Source organism: Sciurus carolinensis, chromosome 2 (genome assembly GCF_902686445.1).
Source record: "Sciurus carolinensis chromosome 2, mSciCar1.2, whole genome shotgun sequence".
Taxonomy (NCBI): Eukaryota; Metazoa; Chordata; class Mammalia; order Rodentia; family Sciuridae; genus Sciurus; species Sciurus carolinensis.
This window is the reverse complement of record NC_062214.1, coordinates 155886404-155903145: the sequence shown is the minus strand read 5'-3', so window position 1 is coordinate 155903145 and position 16742 is coordinate 155886404. Positions and strand designations below refer to the sequence as shown.

Sequence of the window (16742 nt, the reverse complement as noted above, 5' to 3'; positions counted from 1 at the left end):
TCTCCTATCATAAGGAATGTGTCTTCATATGCATTCTTTAGGTCCACCTCAGGTCACTGGATCAAAATTTTTTGGAGGTAGAACTCAAGAATATGCTTTTTTTATTAGTATGCCAGGTCCTATTCAGAATAATGAAATTTAAGAACTGCTGTATTAGGGGATAGTTTAAAATCTGTAAACTCAGTCTCATAAATTTATAAACTGTTCCACAGATGGCAGTAGCATTTATCACAAAACTTCTATTAGTATATTTACATGATACACATAAATACATATTATGCTATAGGTATTATACTATATGTATATTTATATATTAGTATATGAAGTTTATAAATAGCTCAAGTTCTTCAAACAGCAAAACAATTGTTTTTGAAAAGTAACACAGTTTTCGAAGCAAATGTAAGAAACAAAAGCCTAACTGATTACTATCAAACACCATTTTGACAATCCAAGAAAATATTTCAACATTTAATTAAAAATAAAACATCTGGAAACATACTTGCTTTCCAGTTGGTTTGTAGTGTTGCTGACAGCATCTCTCAATATACCATTTTCCTGCTTCAAGTGAGCTATCTCTGCTTCCATCTGCTCACGAACCTGCTGAAACTAATTATTTTAAATATATTAAGATTTAAAAAGCAAACATCAAAAAACTTCCTTTTAAAAGATATTCTATTGTGATGAAAATATAAGTATCAATAATGAAATCTAAATCATTCTTTTCAAATGAACACATTTAAAGGAAGAATTGTTATTTCTTTGTGACATATGCAAAGCAGAAGCTGCTATAGCATTGGAGAATACAAGCAGATGTTAGCTGGCATATCTGAAATACAATTAAACACATAGTTTCAAAACTAATACACAACTTAAGAATTCTTTCCTACCCACCAGATTCATATAGAATTAAGCCTGCCCTGATCTTAGACTATATCAATTTTACATTAGCTATATTTTTCAAGGAAAAGTTTTTAATAACCTCAAGTTTAAAACTGGAAATATATTCAATAAATATTGGTACAAACTGAGCCATAATTGAATAGGTGATAACACAAAAATCTACTTGCTAAAATATTCTGACCCCAAATTATTTTTATTGTGGTAAATATAAAATGTACTATCTCAGGCTGAGGATACAGCTCAGTGGTAGAGCACTTGCCTAGCATGTGTGAGGTACTGGGTTTGATTCTTAGCACTGCATATGAAGAAAATAAAGTCCACTGACAACTAAAAAAATATTAAAAAAATAAAATGAAATGTACTATCTTAACCATTTCAAATGTAAAGTTCAACGGTATTAAATACATACATTCTATTGTGCAACCATCACTACCATTCATCTTCACAACTCTTTTAAAATGAAACTCTAGGTGCATTAACCAATAACTCCTCATTAATCCCTCCCCACAGCAGCCATCACTTTCTTCTCATATCTAGTTTTTCAATTTTAGAATTTCAAAATAAGAAGATAAAGAAAATTGACATTTATATTCACATAAGAATTTCTTAATTTAGTTATGTAAAAATATTCTTTAAGAAAAATTGTTGCTGATAATCTTAATAATTCAGTTAAAAGAAACTAAGGGGCTGGGTGCGGCAGTGGAACACACCTGTAATCTAGGGGCTCGGGAGTCTGAGAAAGATCAAGTTCAAAGCCAGTCTCAGCAAAAGCAAGGTACTAAGCAATTCAGTGAGACCCTGTCTCTGAATTAAAAAATACAAAATAGGGCTGGGGATGTGGCTCAGTGGCCAAGTACCCCTGAGTTCGATCTCCAGTACACCCTACCCCCCAAAAAAGAAAGAAACTAAGGTATGTATTTCTACTTCAGAACCTATATGGAATCTATATCCTCACCTCTATAAGTAATCAAGTAAAAGAATGATGAACCGCTTAAATATCTTTCACCTTCAATAAAAGATGTTGCTACAAATATCTGATTAACTTTCAAACAAATAGTAAAAAGGAATTAAGAAAAGATCACCTAAGGCTAGGAAAATAGGTTCTTTGATAGTCTGATTGATGTGAAAGAGAACATCTCAAATGGCTGGGGAACAAGAAGAAGGAAGAGTGAACCAAATAAAAGCTAGACATAGTGGACAGTAACAATCTTACAATAGTGTCACTCACTTGTTTTTGTTATCAGTGACACTTCAATGGAAAAGAGTTGGAACTTTGATAGCAGTGAAGAATATTTTTTAATTAGACCATTACACTTACACATACTACTGGAGTTCATTCTGACATAATCATACAAGCACTGGATATGATTTGTCCACTTCAGTCCCCAGTACTTCCCCTTTCCCTTCCCGCCTCCATTCTCCTGTTCTACTGGTTATCCTTCTATTTAGTTATAGTTTTTTTTTTTTTTATCAGTGCTTTATAGATACATATATAGTTAAAATTCACTGTGATATGTTCATATTTGTACACAGTAGAGTTTGGTCAATTTCATTCCACCATTCCTCAATTTTCCCATCCCTTTGCCCTCCCCCTCAATCCCTTTCATATTCATCTTCCTTTTATTTTTATAAGATTCCCCAACCTGCCCCTTTTGTCCCCCTCCTCCTTATTTTGGTCTAGCTTCTACATACAAAAGAAAACATTCAACCCTTTACTTCATGAGTCTGGCTTATTTCACCTAGTGTGATATTTTCCACTTCTATTCATTTATCAGCAAATGCCATAATGTCATTCTTCTTTATGGCTGAGTAAAACTCCATTGTGTACATATACCACATTTTCTTTATCCCTTCATCTGTTGACAAGCACCTGGGCTGGTTCCATAACTTTCCTATTTTGAGTTGCACAGCTATAAATACTGATAGAGCTGTATCACTATAAAATGCTGATTTTGTTTCTTCTAGATAATTTTGAATATGTTAGCTGACTACCAATATGATCAAAGAAATATTTTATAAAACATAATCTGGTACCAGTTACAGATTAGAATGGAAAAGAGAAACCTATTAATAAGGAGCTATAATTATTAACATATGAAATAAACTGCGGTATCTCAGAACAAGAATACTACACATTAAAGTCTCTTTAAGATTCAGACCAATTTGTAGATTGGCAAAAAGAAGTTAAAGGATTCAAACATAAGGAAAATAATGCTTTAAACTATTAGAAAACAAAACCAACCTGATCGACAGAGAATTTGACTTTAAGTGTATGTTAAATCTGGGATGGATAGAATCTTTGAATTGAAGCCTCAGTCAGCAAATGGAAATAACAATTTCAGAAAGTCACTGGCTCAGAGCATTCAACTAAGGGGAGTATTATAAGCCCACCTCACAAGAAGAGCCATGCCAAGTTCTTCAATGTCTCTTTATCAGTGATGGGGGTGAGGGTAGAAGACAGAGAGAATTCACTCATCAAGACCTAACTAGAATCATACAAATGGAATAAAACATGGAAAAGACAACATGGTAAAAACTGAACTTCCATGAAAAATGACAGAAGACAGGCCAAAGAGTATGAACTAACACAAGAGACAAAAGGTCACCTAAACCAAACCTGTGGGAGTCATCGTTCACTATCCTCTCTCTCCTCCACTAACACTAAGCCCCATCTAACAAACTCCTTTGTTTTACTGCAACTCCTCTCCTCACAGTCAGCATCTGATTTCAGGGCCTTGTTCTCTCTGACCTGAGTTTCAACATGTTTTCCAACTACCTCTTGTTCCATTCTGCATAGTACAGCCCAAGTAATGTTAGAAATACTAACAAATCACACTGCCTAAACTCCTCCCCTTGTTCCCCAGTCTTCAGACACACAGGCCCTTTAACATGGGGCCCCTATCGAATATCTTTAGATCTTTGTTTCTTCATTTCAACCCTGGTACTCAATTACAACTCTTACTGCATATCTCACAAAGTGATAGGGTTAGACAATCTGCATTAGAGTGGGGTGCACTCATTGAAAAGTTCAATCCTGCGCCCCAAAATCAACCCACTAAGTCATTATTGCTAAAGATGGGAATAAAGAACAGCACCAAGTAATTCTTAAACCTAGTGTCCATTTCTTCAATCTCCTATGGAATAAGAATAGTCAATGGTCAGCAATCAGAAATGATGGGCCACAACTGAGGTCTTGTTCAAATGCAGAAATTACATCTGGAGGCTAACCCAAAGAAATATTAATGGGCCCTATCAAGGCCTATTTCAAATATAACAGACCTCAAGGCTCATCTGGGAACTCCTCCTTTGTCCCCAAGGCAGAAACAAATGTGAGAAAATGGGAGGTGGTGGTAAACCCAGATGGAAATTGATAGGAAGGATTAAAACTCAAAGACATAGCCTTGGTGCTGTTTTCAATGCCTGTTTTACACAGATTTTGATCAATGATTTTGGGGCTGTTTCCAATGCTTATTTAACATAAGTTTTGCTCCATGCTCTATCCAGATCATATAAACCCCTAGCTAGCACACCAAAATGGGTTTTTCTGCTATCAAGCCCCCTCCCACATGACCGGAGTTCTCTCTCTCTTCTTGCTCAAATAAATATTGCTTCATTTCTTTTCTTGACTGTCCCTGGATTTTATTCTTCAAATTTGTTAAAGAAGAACCATGAAGGAAACTGGTCAAGTGGGGAATCTAGTCTCATCTCAAAACTCTAGTTTCAGTGTTGACAACGCCTACTAATTCAAAACATTCAATACAGGGTTAGGGACATAGCTCAGTGGTACAGTGTTTGCCTAGCAAACTCAGGGCCTTAAGTTTGATCCTCAGTAATGGGGGGAAAACAAAAGAAAGAAGACAACATAGTCTGGATTCACACCTAACAAGCCTGCCCTGTCAATCCTCTTTCGTACCTCCCATCTCCATTACTCCAAAGTACACAATGCTTACCTCTAGACATGGTTAATTCATCTGCTTGCTTTTCCAGCCTCCCTACCTCATTCGCACAAAGAAAATTTATTTACTTAACAACAAGGAGTGGGTTTAATCATTTTATGTAGATGGTCCAACACATTTATATACAAGGTGCTCACAAATTGGCTAAATAAATGAATGTACACAATTCATCTTATTTTCAAAGAATGAAACTGTACCTTCATCTGCATCTGTTGGGTCTCTTGGTAACTGACATGCATTTTGTTTTGAAATACATTATGTTCCTTTTCTAATGTTCCAATTCGATCTTTCATCCTTGCTATAACTACATTGCTTCTTTCTTTCTCTGTCATCATTTCCTAGAATAAGCCAGAAATTTAAAAAACCTGTTAAAAAGGAATTATAAAACTATAATACAAGTTTAACATCAATAAAATGCTCATGAATGCTGAAACAAGTGCAAAAAGCAAAGTCAAGTGCTAAAAAAAAAAAAAAAAAGTTCTGCCTCTCACCTGCTCTTCACAACAACATCCTTTATGAACATTTTGCCACTCTTTAATTTATTTCAAATGCACTTTCTGGTTTGAGATTTAAAGAATGAATGTAAAATAATTCCTACACACTAATCTGATTATAAGGAAAAAGAGTTATTTGCAAGTACCAGTTCTCTTTAAGTATACAGAAAAGGCCTAAGGGAGGAGATAAAAAAAAGCAAGCCCTACAAGGGTTAAAAAAGAAGTGTCTCTCCCAGAGAAAGAAAGGAGGACATGTCTATATGGTAGAACAGAAGTGTGAAATAGGGAAAGTCAGAAAGTGAAGTTTATCACCTTTCCAAATCAAATCTTAAAAGGGTGATTTCATTGTTTATAAAGTCACAAACTTCTAAAACAAATACCAATTATCAAAGTCTATGAAAGCTGAACAATTTAAAGTTATCTGTAGGTATGATTAGTTTATGTCCCTAACCTAAGAAACTGAAAAATTTAAGTTTTACATAATTTGTGGTTGCTTGCAAAGTTAGTTTATATATTTTTATTTATGTGTTTATTGATATGTGTGAAGTTGTTATACTGAAGTATAATATAACACACTTTAAGAAGTACATACATCCTAAGTACACAGCACAACAAATAACCAAAAAGTAATTAAACTATTTTTAGCTTTTTAAAAATAGTCAAAAAATGATGATCACATAAAACTATACTAAATAGTAAAACTTAGCTGAGCACAATATCCCACACCTATAATCCCAGAGGCTCGGGAGGCTGAGGCAGGAAGATCAAGAGTTCAAAGCCAGCCTCAGCAAAAGGTGAGGTGCTAAGCAACTCAGTGAAACCCTGTCTCTAAGTAAAATACAAAATAGGGCTGAAGATGTGGCTCAGTGACCAAGTGCCTATGAGTTCAATCCCCAATACCACCCATCCCCAAAAAATTTTTCTAAGATTTACAATTGTAAGGAAACATACTTAAAACTTTGATTAATCTAATCAGGTGTTTCTGTTGACTTTTTTATTTACTTCAAAAATCACATAAGGATTTACATTCAAACAAGGTCATTCTTTCTTTTGATATTGTCAAGTAGCTAGATTAACAGGGTCGTAAATGGCTAAAAGGAGAAACAAGTGCTTCAGGAGGATAGGAACCCAATTTTCTCTAGAGTTTAAATTCTGTTCTCTCAGTTTACATTTAGTTTTAAAGGTTTGTTTTGCTTTCTTTTTCCTCTCAGGTTAAAAGTTCTCAGATTTGAGGAACATGATTAAAAATTATATTATGTAGAAGGAAATGAGAGGGAGGGGGTATGAAAAATCAAGGAATGAGACAGACATCATTACCCTACATACATGTACGATTACACGAATGGTATGAATCTACATCATGTAAAACCATAGAAATGAAATGATGTACCCCATTTGTGTACAATGAATCAAAATGCAGTCTGTGAAAAATAAATTTTACAAGTTAAAAAAAGAAATTTATCGGGTGAGATGGCATACGTCTGTAATCCCAGCAGCTTGGGAGGCTGAGACAGGAGAATCGTGAGTTGCTAGTGAGGCTCTAAGCAACTCAGTGAGACCCTGTCTCTAAACAAAATACAAAAATAGGGTTGGGTATATCACTCAGTAGTCAAGTGCCCCTGAGTGCAATCCCCAATACCAACAACAACAACAACAAAAAAAAAATTATAAAAATTTATCACAACCATCTCCATAAATAAATCACCTACAAAAAAGCTTCACATTTACCCCACAAATTGAATTTTATAAAGATCAATTTTGCGCCTTTACGGAGAATAAACCTAGGTCAGATCCAATTAAAACAAATTCACATTATTCTGAACAGAATGCTGCTGCTATTCTGTAACTAGAATATCCAGTACTGTTACTTTAAATTGATAATTCAACTATAGGTTATATCATGAAACAGTTAAGACGCTTCTCTTCCAAAACACTAAAAGAAAATTACTTTTGGGGGAGTATAAATGTATTATACAGATAATTAAATCAAGGAATATAGACAATTTTTAAACCTTTCATTGCTTCTGATTCAAGAAGTACATCCCTTGAACATAAGAATGTCTTCACCTGGGTTAACTGTTTACACCGATCCTTTGTAGCAGCAGCATCTTCCTTCATAGCAGCGAGCAACTTGTCCTTTTCCTGAAGCTGATGTAGAAGTGCAGCCAATTCTCCTTTACTTGACTACAATTGAGAAATCAATACAAAATGAGTAGTACTGAACATGGTCTGATTAAGTGTGTAAAAGTGAAGTATGTGATATCAAGTGTTCCTTAGTCCATGTAGAGCTCTGTATTACATATATACAAGATTGCCAAAAACTGATCAGTGAAATAAAATTCAAAAAAGTCACATATGTAATATATCCTCAATATTTCACTAGGTATGAACCAATCAAGACACAGATTTTTACAAAGAATCACAGAGCTTCTAGTTTTAAACCCCAAATCAAAATAGTAATTCCCATCATTCCTTTCTAGAAGATTAAAAGAGTTTAGGAAAACAAAATGCTATCTACTACCAATGAAACAGTCATCTGTAATCTCAAAGCATAATACCAGGAAAGACTAACAAAAATAGCAAAGATCAAACATAGGTACTCAAAAACTCTGTCTAAATATGTCCAAGGCTATGGAAGTGCCTACTTCTCTCAATTTAACAGGTATATCTGGAAAGGTAAAAACAAAAATCCTACATTTGACAAGAGGAACAAGTGCAAAGTTTCCATGCAGGAACTTTATTTTAAAGCAGTCTTCAAGAAGGAAAAATGAAAAATAAATCACACAGACAATACTAAAGACAGCTGATCGTCAGTGAGGCAGAATGAAAAGAGACTCTATAGTTAAGACCCGAAGTCTTGTATCTTGGAAAAAAGGCAAAAGGGCTCATTTGTACATACAGACCCTAAGAAGAACACCAACTAGTCTTGAACATTCACAATTATCAACATCCAACACGGAGAAGATCCAAGGGGTACATTCCTCTTGGAAAGGTGTACTAGTGAGCAGAGCTCACAAAAAGGAGCTCAGAGAAAAGAATAAGACCACAAAATGAAATGAAACAAAGCTGGTAAAACTCACACTGAAAGTAAAAGTAACAACATCCAAGAAATGATTAAATTAACACAACAAACTGAAATGAACATGCAACTGAAAATAGTAATGCTCACAGAGTCCAAAGTGGATACAAGCAAATAAAAAGGAGAAATGAAGTTTTCTTTGGTTATGTAATGTTTTGGTTTTTTAAAGATAAGCAAGATAAGGAAGATAGGCAAAGGAGACCATGTGCTTAACTGACACAAATGATTTCAATTATTTCAATGACAGCATAGAAAACTTTCTCGTAATTATGGTTTACTTGAATTTAGTAACTAGAAAGGTAAGCCATACGAAAGAGAAAACTGATAGGTCAATGTCAAGTCATATTATAGTTAAATTACTGATGAACTTCCAAGAAACTGACTCCCCCGATGTTTTTATAGTACAGCAATAAGAAAATCCAATAAATAAACACTGTTGATTACCCAAAAAATGTTTTTATTTTCAGAGTGCAGTTTGACAAAAAAATAAATGAAAAAGTCACAAAATTCAGGCCAGCCTCAGATCTATACCTGGTAATATGAATATGGAAAACAGTAAAATAATAAATCCATTAAAAAATTTTCAAGGTGACAGAGTGAAATGCAGGAATGTTATACCCCACCAAACTATCATCAAGCACAAAACAATAAAGAAACATCTTAACTTGACAAAATTTTGGAAATAAGAGTTTCCATGAGATCTTTTTGAAGAAACTCCAGAAAAACAACTTTATCCAATCTAAAGAAGAGTTAAAAAGCTGTAACAAAATAACTGGTATTTAGCTACCACTGACCTACAGAATTAAGACTAAAGCATGGAAATTATAATCAGGGTAGATGTTAAATATTATGAAGTAACCGACAAATGGAAATACTACAATTAACAAATATAAATATCAAGGAGGAAGGAGGAGAGAAGGTAGGGAAAAATGAGTATAAACAGAAGTTCCTCCTGTTATATAGCATAGGGTCAAAACTCTTAATAGTTTAAAGTTAAAAATTTATATAATTGAAGCAAGTATATTTAAATATCAAAGCTAAAAATAATAATCAAATATTTTCTTAATAATCACATTAACAATTATTAAGCAGTTACTATATGCTAGAAACAAGCACCTAAACAAGCATTACCTCACTTAATTCTCAAAGCCTGATTATCATTCTCATTTTAGAGACAAAGAAATAGAGGCATTGACTTATCCAAAGTCATAAAGTCTAAAGTGACAGAGCTCAGATGTGAATTCAAGAAAACTTGACTCTACAGCCCAGGATATTAACCTACACTCTACACGTAAAATACAAGCGTCTTGCAACATAAACACAAGGACACATACACACACACAAAACAATATCTCCTCTCCAATTCTGCAATCATTCTAGTTTTCACTCTGCTTTTCCCTTCCCAGGTAAGGTTACTCATAGTAGACACACTGTCACCCTTTCCCATTCATTTGTCAGTTATATAGTCTAGTACTGAAATGAAACTGCTTTCTCTAAGTATATCAAACCCAGTTTTTCAAGCTTTATCTTCCTTGGTCTCTCTAAAGCATGCATCACTGTTGACACTCCCATCCCCAAACTCTTATCTTCCCTAAGTTTCTGAGATCCCACCATCTCCTGGTGTTTCTCCTCCTGCTCCTCTTCAGTATCCTTTGTGGTAACTTCCCTGGCCCTTTAAATGCCTGGCATTTCCTAGGGTTCCTTCTTGAGCTTTCATCGCTTTCCAGATCCATGTGTACTACTAGTAATAGTGAACTGTATCAAATCACTCCCACGGAAACCTTTCTTCAACTTCAGAAAAATAGAAATTTACTGATGACATGATTATATATTTAGAGGAACCAGAAAATTCCACCAGAAAACTTTTAGAACTCATAAGTGAATTCAGTAAAGTAGCAGGATATAAAATTAATGCTCATAAATCCAATGCATTTTTATACATAAGTGATGAATCTTCAGAAAGAGAAGTTAGGAAAACTACCCCATTCACAATAGCTTCGAAAAAAATGAAATACTTGGGAATCAATCTAACAAAAGAGGTGAAAAACCTCTACAATGAGAACTACAGAACACTAAAGAAAGAAATTAAAAAAAAACTTAGAAGATGGAAAGATCTCCCATGTTCTTGGATAGGCAGAATTAATATTGTCAAAATGGCCATACTACCAAAAGGGCTATACAGATTCAATGCAATTCCAATTAAAATCCCAATGACGTACCTTACAGAAATAGAACAAGCAATCATGAAATTCATCTGGAAGAAGAAGAAACCCAGAATAGCTAAGGCAATCCTTAGCAGGAAGAGTGAAGCAGGGGGTATTGCAATACCAGACCTTCAACTCTACTACAAAGCAATAGTAACAAAAACAGCATGGTATTGGCACCAAAATAGACAGGTAGATCAATGGTACAAAATAGAGGACACGGACACAAACCCAAATAAATACAATTTTCTCATACTAGACAAAGGTGCCAAAAATATGCAATGGAGAAAAGATAGCCTCTTCAACAAAAGGTGCTGGGAAAACTGGAAATCCGTATGTAACAAAATGAAACTAAACCCCTATCTCTCACCCTGTACAAAAATCAACTCACAATGGATCAAGGACCTTGAAATCAGACAAGAGACCCTGCATCTTATAGAAGAAAAATATGTTCAAATCTTCAACTTATTGGCTTAGGATCAGGACTCCCATAGCAAAAGAAATAAAAGCAAGAATCAATAACTGGAACAGATTCAAACTAAATAGCTTTCTCTCAGCAAAGGAAACTGTCAGCAATGTGAAGAGAAAGCCTACAGAGTGGGAGAAAATCTTTGCCACTCATACTTCAGATAGAGCACTAATTTCCACAATATATAAAGAACTCAAAAAACTACATGAAGAATACAAATAACCCAATCAACAAATGGGCTAAGGATATGAACAGACACTTCACAGAAGAAGATCTACAAGCAATCAACAAACATATGAGAAAATGTTCAACATCTCTAGTAATAAGAGAAATGCAAATCAAAACTACCCTAAGATTCCATCTCACCCCAATCAGAATGGCGACTATCAAGAATACAAGCAACAACAGATGTTGGAGAGGATGTGGGGAAAAAGGTACACTCATACATTGCTGGTGAGGCTGCAAATTAGTGTAGCCACTCTGGAAAGCAGTATGGAGATTCCTCAGAAAACTTGGAATGAATCCACCATTTGACCCAGCTATCCCACTCCTCAGCCTACACCCAAAGGACTTAAAATCAGCATACTACAGAGATACAGCCACAACAATGTTCACAGCTGCTCAATTCACAATAGCCAGATTGTGGAACCAATCTAGATGACCCTCAATTGATGAATGGATAAAGAAACTGTGGTGTGTGTGTGTATGTATATATATATACATACACACACACATATATACATACACACACATACATACACACACATACACACCATGGAATATTACTCAGCCATAAAGAATAATAAAATTATGGCATTTGCAGGCAAATGGATGCAGTTGGAGAATATCATGCTAAGTGAGATAAGGCAATCTCAAAATACCAAAGGACGGGGCTGGGGAGATAGCTCAGTTGGTAGAGTGCTCGCCTCGCAAGCGCTAAGGCCCTGAGTTCAATCCCCAGCACCGCAAAAAAAAAAAAAAAAAAAAAACCAAAGGACGAATGATCTCACTGATAAGCGGATGATGACACAGGGGGTGGGAAGGGGGCAAGAATGGGGGAAGGGGGCAAGAATGGAGGAAGGGACAAGAGGGATAAGAGGGGTGGGAGGGGTGGGGGGAGAGAAAAAAAATAACAGAACGAATCAAAAACTATTACCCTATGTAAATGTATGATTACACAAATGGTATGCCTCTACTTCATGTACAAACAGAGAAATAAGATGTATCCCATTTGTTTACAATAAAAATGAATTTAAAAAAAGAAAAATAGAAATTCAGTTGTGAAATAAATTATGTCCACCTAAATGGCACATGAGATGTCTAATAACTTTCTAAAATTCCATGATCCTTTACTTTCTCTTCCTCTATAAACTACTCACAAATGCCACTGTTGCCACACCTATTCAGTTACTCTAATGAGAAAAGAGTCATTAACTCTTCATCACTGCAAGATCTCTAACTTCCCTCTGTCCTATGCCAGTGCCTCTGCACTTAATGTTCCCTTTGCTCTGAAATGCTCTCAATTAGGTGTGAGGATCCATTTACCTCTGGGACTCTGAAATCGTAAAAAGTCTGACCACAGCTTAGTTTCCATGGCAGGAAAAGGGAGAACTTAAACTTACCTCGACTTTCTCAGATATAGGAGGCCTATAAAAGCAGAATCCCTTCAGTAGAGAACAAAACCACCTTATAAGAAACCAAGCAAGATTTTAATCTAAGGCCAAATAGCTCCAAGGAAGAGGGCAGGGATAATGTGAACACTCAAAACACCTGCCCTATGTTAAATGTTATCTTTCACAACTTCTTTCTAGACCTACTGAAAATAGAAATCAAGGGTAATCTGACTTATCATTCAATCTTTACAGTTCAAAATTGTCTCAGACAATAAAATAACTACTCTTATGCCCATAAGTCACCATCAACATCTTTAGAAAAAAGAGAAACTCTTAAAGCACTGTTTTTAATTTTAAAAGGCAGTAATTTTAAACAGCTAGGGAGTAACATAATAACTTAACTTGGAGGCTTTCTCTTGCTAGGAGCATTTCCCAATCCCACAAATAACTAAGAACTCTTTAGAGAGGTACTCACCACTTATAATACAGTAAACCAAAGAACAAATTCTTCAAACAAAAATATCAAGAAAGTTCCTTGCCAAAAACAGAAACAAAAAATCTGGCTTTGTAATCAAAGTCACACAGAGTTACCATTTACTGACTTGCCCTCAAACACCTGCTTACTCTGAACCACTGCTGTCATCACATGCAGACGTCTAACCAGCATACTACACTGTACAATGCCAGACTTATAAAACGCACTGTTAACAGATACTTGGAAGAATGAAGAGAATGCTAATGCTATGACAAGAAAAGTCCAGTTATGAGAGCAAAGAGCAGGGAGAACAATTTATACTGCAAAGTCTGGTTAGGTTTATATGAGAAAATGATATTAAGGTGAAGACTTGAAAGAGGAATTAAGCATGAGAAAAAACTGGGGAAGGGGGAAAACAAGAAAAAATGTGGCATGTTAGAAGACACAAAAGAGACCTTGTACAGATAAAACGGAATGAGCAGTGAGGTGACAGGGAAAATGTTGCTAGATGAGGTTGTAGAGAAAAGTAGACATAGGCCTGTTAAGAAATTAGGATTATACGCTTAAGTGCAAGGAGAAAAGCACCAAAGGGTTTTTAAAGCAGTGAGTAGGTAACCTGATTTACCTCTTAAAAGTCACATTGCAGATATATGGGAAAAACAGAGGGCTAAGAGGAAAAGCAGAAACATCAATTTGTATACTACTGTAGGTAATCAGGTTGAGAGATGATGACTGACTACAGTGGTCCTTATTTTAAAGAAAAAAAATTAAACCACTCAAGGTTTTAAAGAAGGTAAGAAGACAGGCAGAGTGTCCATGTATGTGTACACTATGTTTTCAGAACAAAGAGAGTTTAGTCAACCACCTAACTGAATACCAGACACTATGTCATCTTATGTTATGTAAGATAACACTTGAAAACTTGTCACTTTTACCAGTATGACATACTACACATGAGATTATGATAAGCATATCTGTAAAAAATAATGTTAACTCCATAGGGTTTTGTTTCATTTGGGGTTTTTATTTTAAAATTATCATTCATAGCAGTAATTCTACAATGCAAATAACTTATTTTTGAAAGGGAATACTACCTACCCACAAATGTGCACACTAAAACAACAAAGGCCCCTAGATTTCTTTGAATGCACTATCTTCAATCACAAAAACATTCCATACATGCTGTCCAAAAATCATCTGATCTTGACTTCAACACTTCTAGACAGAGCAAAGCATTATATAGCTTAGACAAATGACTTTAAAGCAATTAAAATCACCTTATTTATTTTAAGCAACTGGCTTTTTGTTGCCAGTTGATATAAAAGATGTTTTACTAAATAAGCACACTGATTAACACGAATTTATGAAATAATTTCTGAAGACATTCCAAAATTTAGATGTGACAATGCAGCTTAGGGTATTAAGAATGGAAGTAGAAAATAATTAATTGCTTTGGTTAAGTACTGCTGGATGAACTTCTAATTACTGCTCACAAATGTGCCCATAATCAATAAACACACCTACCTTCTTTAAAGCATCCTGTAACACACCAGATTTTTCTTTCAGCAAGTCTACAACACAAAGAGCCTCATCTTCAGAAAACATCATAGTCTTCAAGGACAGAAGAAAATCTTTAAATTTCACTTCAGCATTTTCTTTTAAGAAAAAAGAAAAAGAAAGAAAGCAATTGGCATAGAAGACAAAAGCAATAACTTCAACAAAGGTAAACATCAAGAATTCATGACCCAGAAAATAATTTATACTTTAAATAATCATAAATATTAACAGGGAAAAAAAAGTGTGTATCATTTGTACTATGGAAAAATTACACTAACTAAAAATTTGCTCTAAAATGCCAGCACGCTCTTTTTAAAGAAATCATTTAAGCATCTAGTGTATGCTAGTATCTGTTTTACATATATTCATAATATTTGCATTTAACAATACTGAGAAAATGAGTTCCAAATTGTAAAAGTGAAATCTGATTCAACAAAGACCAAATATATGCAAGGAATCCTGACATTAGAACAATCCACATTAAAAATCTCCTTTATTCACCCATCCCAATTAGCCTAGAAATCTCACAAAAGATAACAGTAGCAGGGAAAAGTCACCAGATAGCAAAACAGCAGGGAGATGTTGAGCAAGTCTAATTCCAGTGTCCAGGCCTAAAACATTGAGAAAGACAGACTAGAAGACTGAAGACTACCAAATGATCTTTTACTACAAGAGTTCTATTGGTCTTTTGCAACACACTGATTCTATGAGAAAATGTACTTAACTCCATAATGACTCAAAAATATAACATTACAATGTAATTAATTATATTATATTACCTTTGTCAGTTTCAATCTTCAATTTTTTAGCCCCAGATTTCTGGATTCCTTCTACTTGGTCAGATTTAATCAGATCAATAACTTCTCTCTTATCTACCACAAGATTTGAGTTAGTATTATCCATCAAAGGAATATAAGTAGTTGCATGAATAAGGGGTTCATCCACCAAGACTGCAATATTAAGTTCAACAAAATCATAATTACTTTGGGTTTTTAAAAACAATGATTAAACAACATGCAAATAAATACCCTTAAATTTAATGATAAATGTAGTTATTTTCAAATCTCTAATATTAGTTCAATTTAAATCATTATTTAACAAATAAAACACTAATTGTACGAACTCAATATTCTTACAAAATATTCTTGTTTTGTAGAACACTTTTGAATTCTAAAATGGATAGTGCACCTCCTATAATAGTATCCAATATTTCTTAGACACTCTTAGTTCTCTTTTGTCTTTTTTAACATAAGAATTTATTCACATTTAATTAGTGCTCATGAAAAACTTAAATTTTATTTATGCTGATAATTTACTGAATTTATTGCAATTGATAATTTTAATTCCTTTCCCAAACTAAATACAAAAATCACTATCATTGTTCCTTGCACATAGCTTCTCAATTCTAAAAGTTGTTTCTAATTTCCACAGCACTTCTTACAACACTTGCCAAACTTCCAGAATAACATTAAAAGTGAAGGAAGGAAGCCTCTTTATTTAGTTCTTATTTAATGTGAGGAATAAGAGTTTAATCATTAAGCCTGACATCTACTGGTTAGAGATCCAGACTTCTACATGCAGATGGAAATCTATATTCCTACCTCTGAAAAAAAGATCTTTCATGTACTGTAATCCTTTTTTATTTAAAATTGATCACGTTTAATTTTATCAAATATATTCAGGTAATATTTCCCTTCCACCTGTTGTTTGAGATGTCCTAATTTTAATGCGAATAGAAATTCATCTCTTCACATTCCAAATTTACTATTTTCTAGTACTAGTTGATATCACAGTCTAATATTATTTGGCAATTGTTGTTGTTTAATCTATATATATATATATATATTTAATAGTCAAGTTTTCCCTGAAAATTTCAGAAACCCTAAGATTGCTCTGTCACTTTTAATTATGTTTCTCATATATGCACATACAAATTTTGTTTAGGAAATAGGGAACACAAGGTAATGCCAGAGCTAGCAAATGTCCTCAACTATT

At 34.3% G+C, this 16742-nt stretch overlaps 1 protein-coding gene across 1 annotated transcript in view; it reads right to left on the bottom strand.

Annotated features, from left to right (window-relative positions):
• The window catches only part of Ktn1 (kinectin 1), a 168620-nt gene that overhangs the window by 117516 nt on the left and 34362 nt on the right, over positions 1 to 16742 (bottom strand). The window contains 5 exon segments of the mRNA XM_047539394.1: positions 500 to 606; positions 5054 to 5194; positions 7418 to 7534; positions 14715 to 14845; positions 15527 to 15697. Of these exon segments, the coding sequence (XP_047395350.1) occupies positions 500 to 606; positions 5054 to 5194; positions 7418 to 7534; positions 14715 to 14845; positions 15527 to 15697 (667 nt within the window).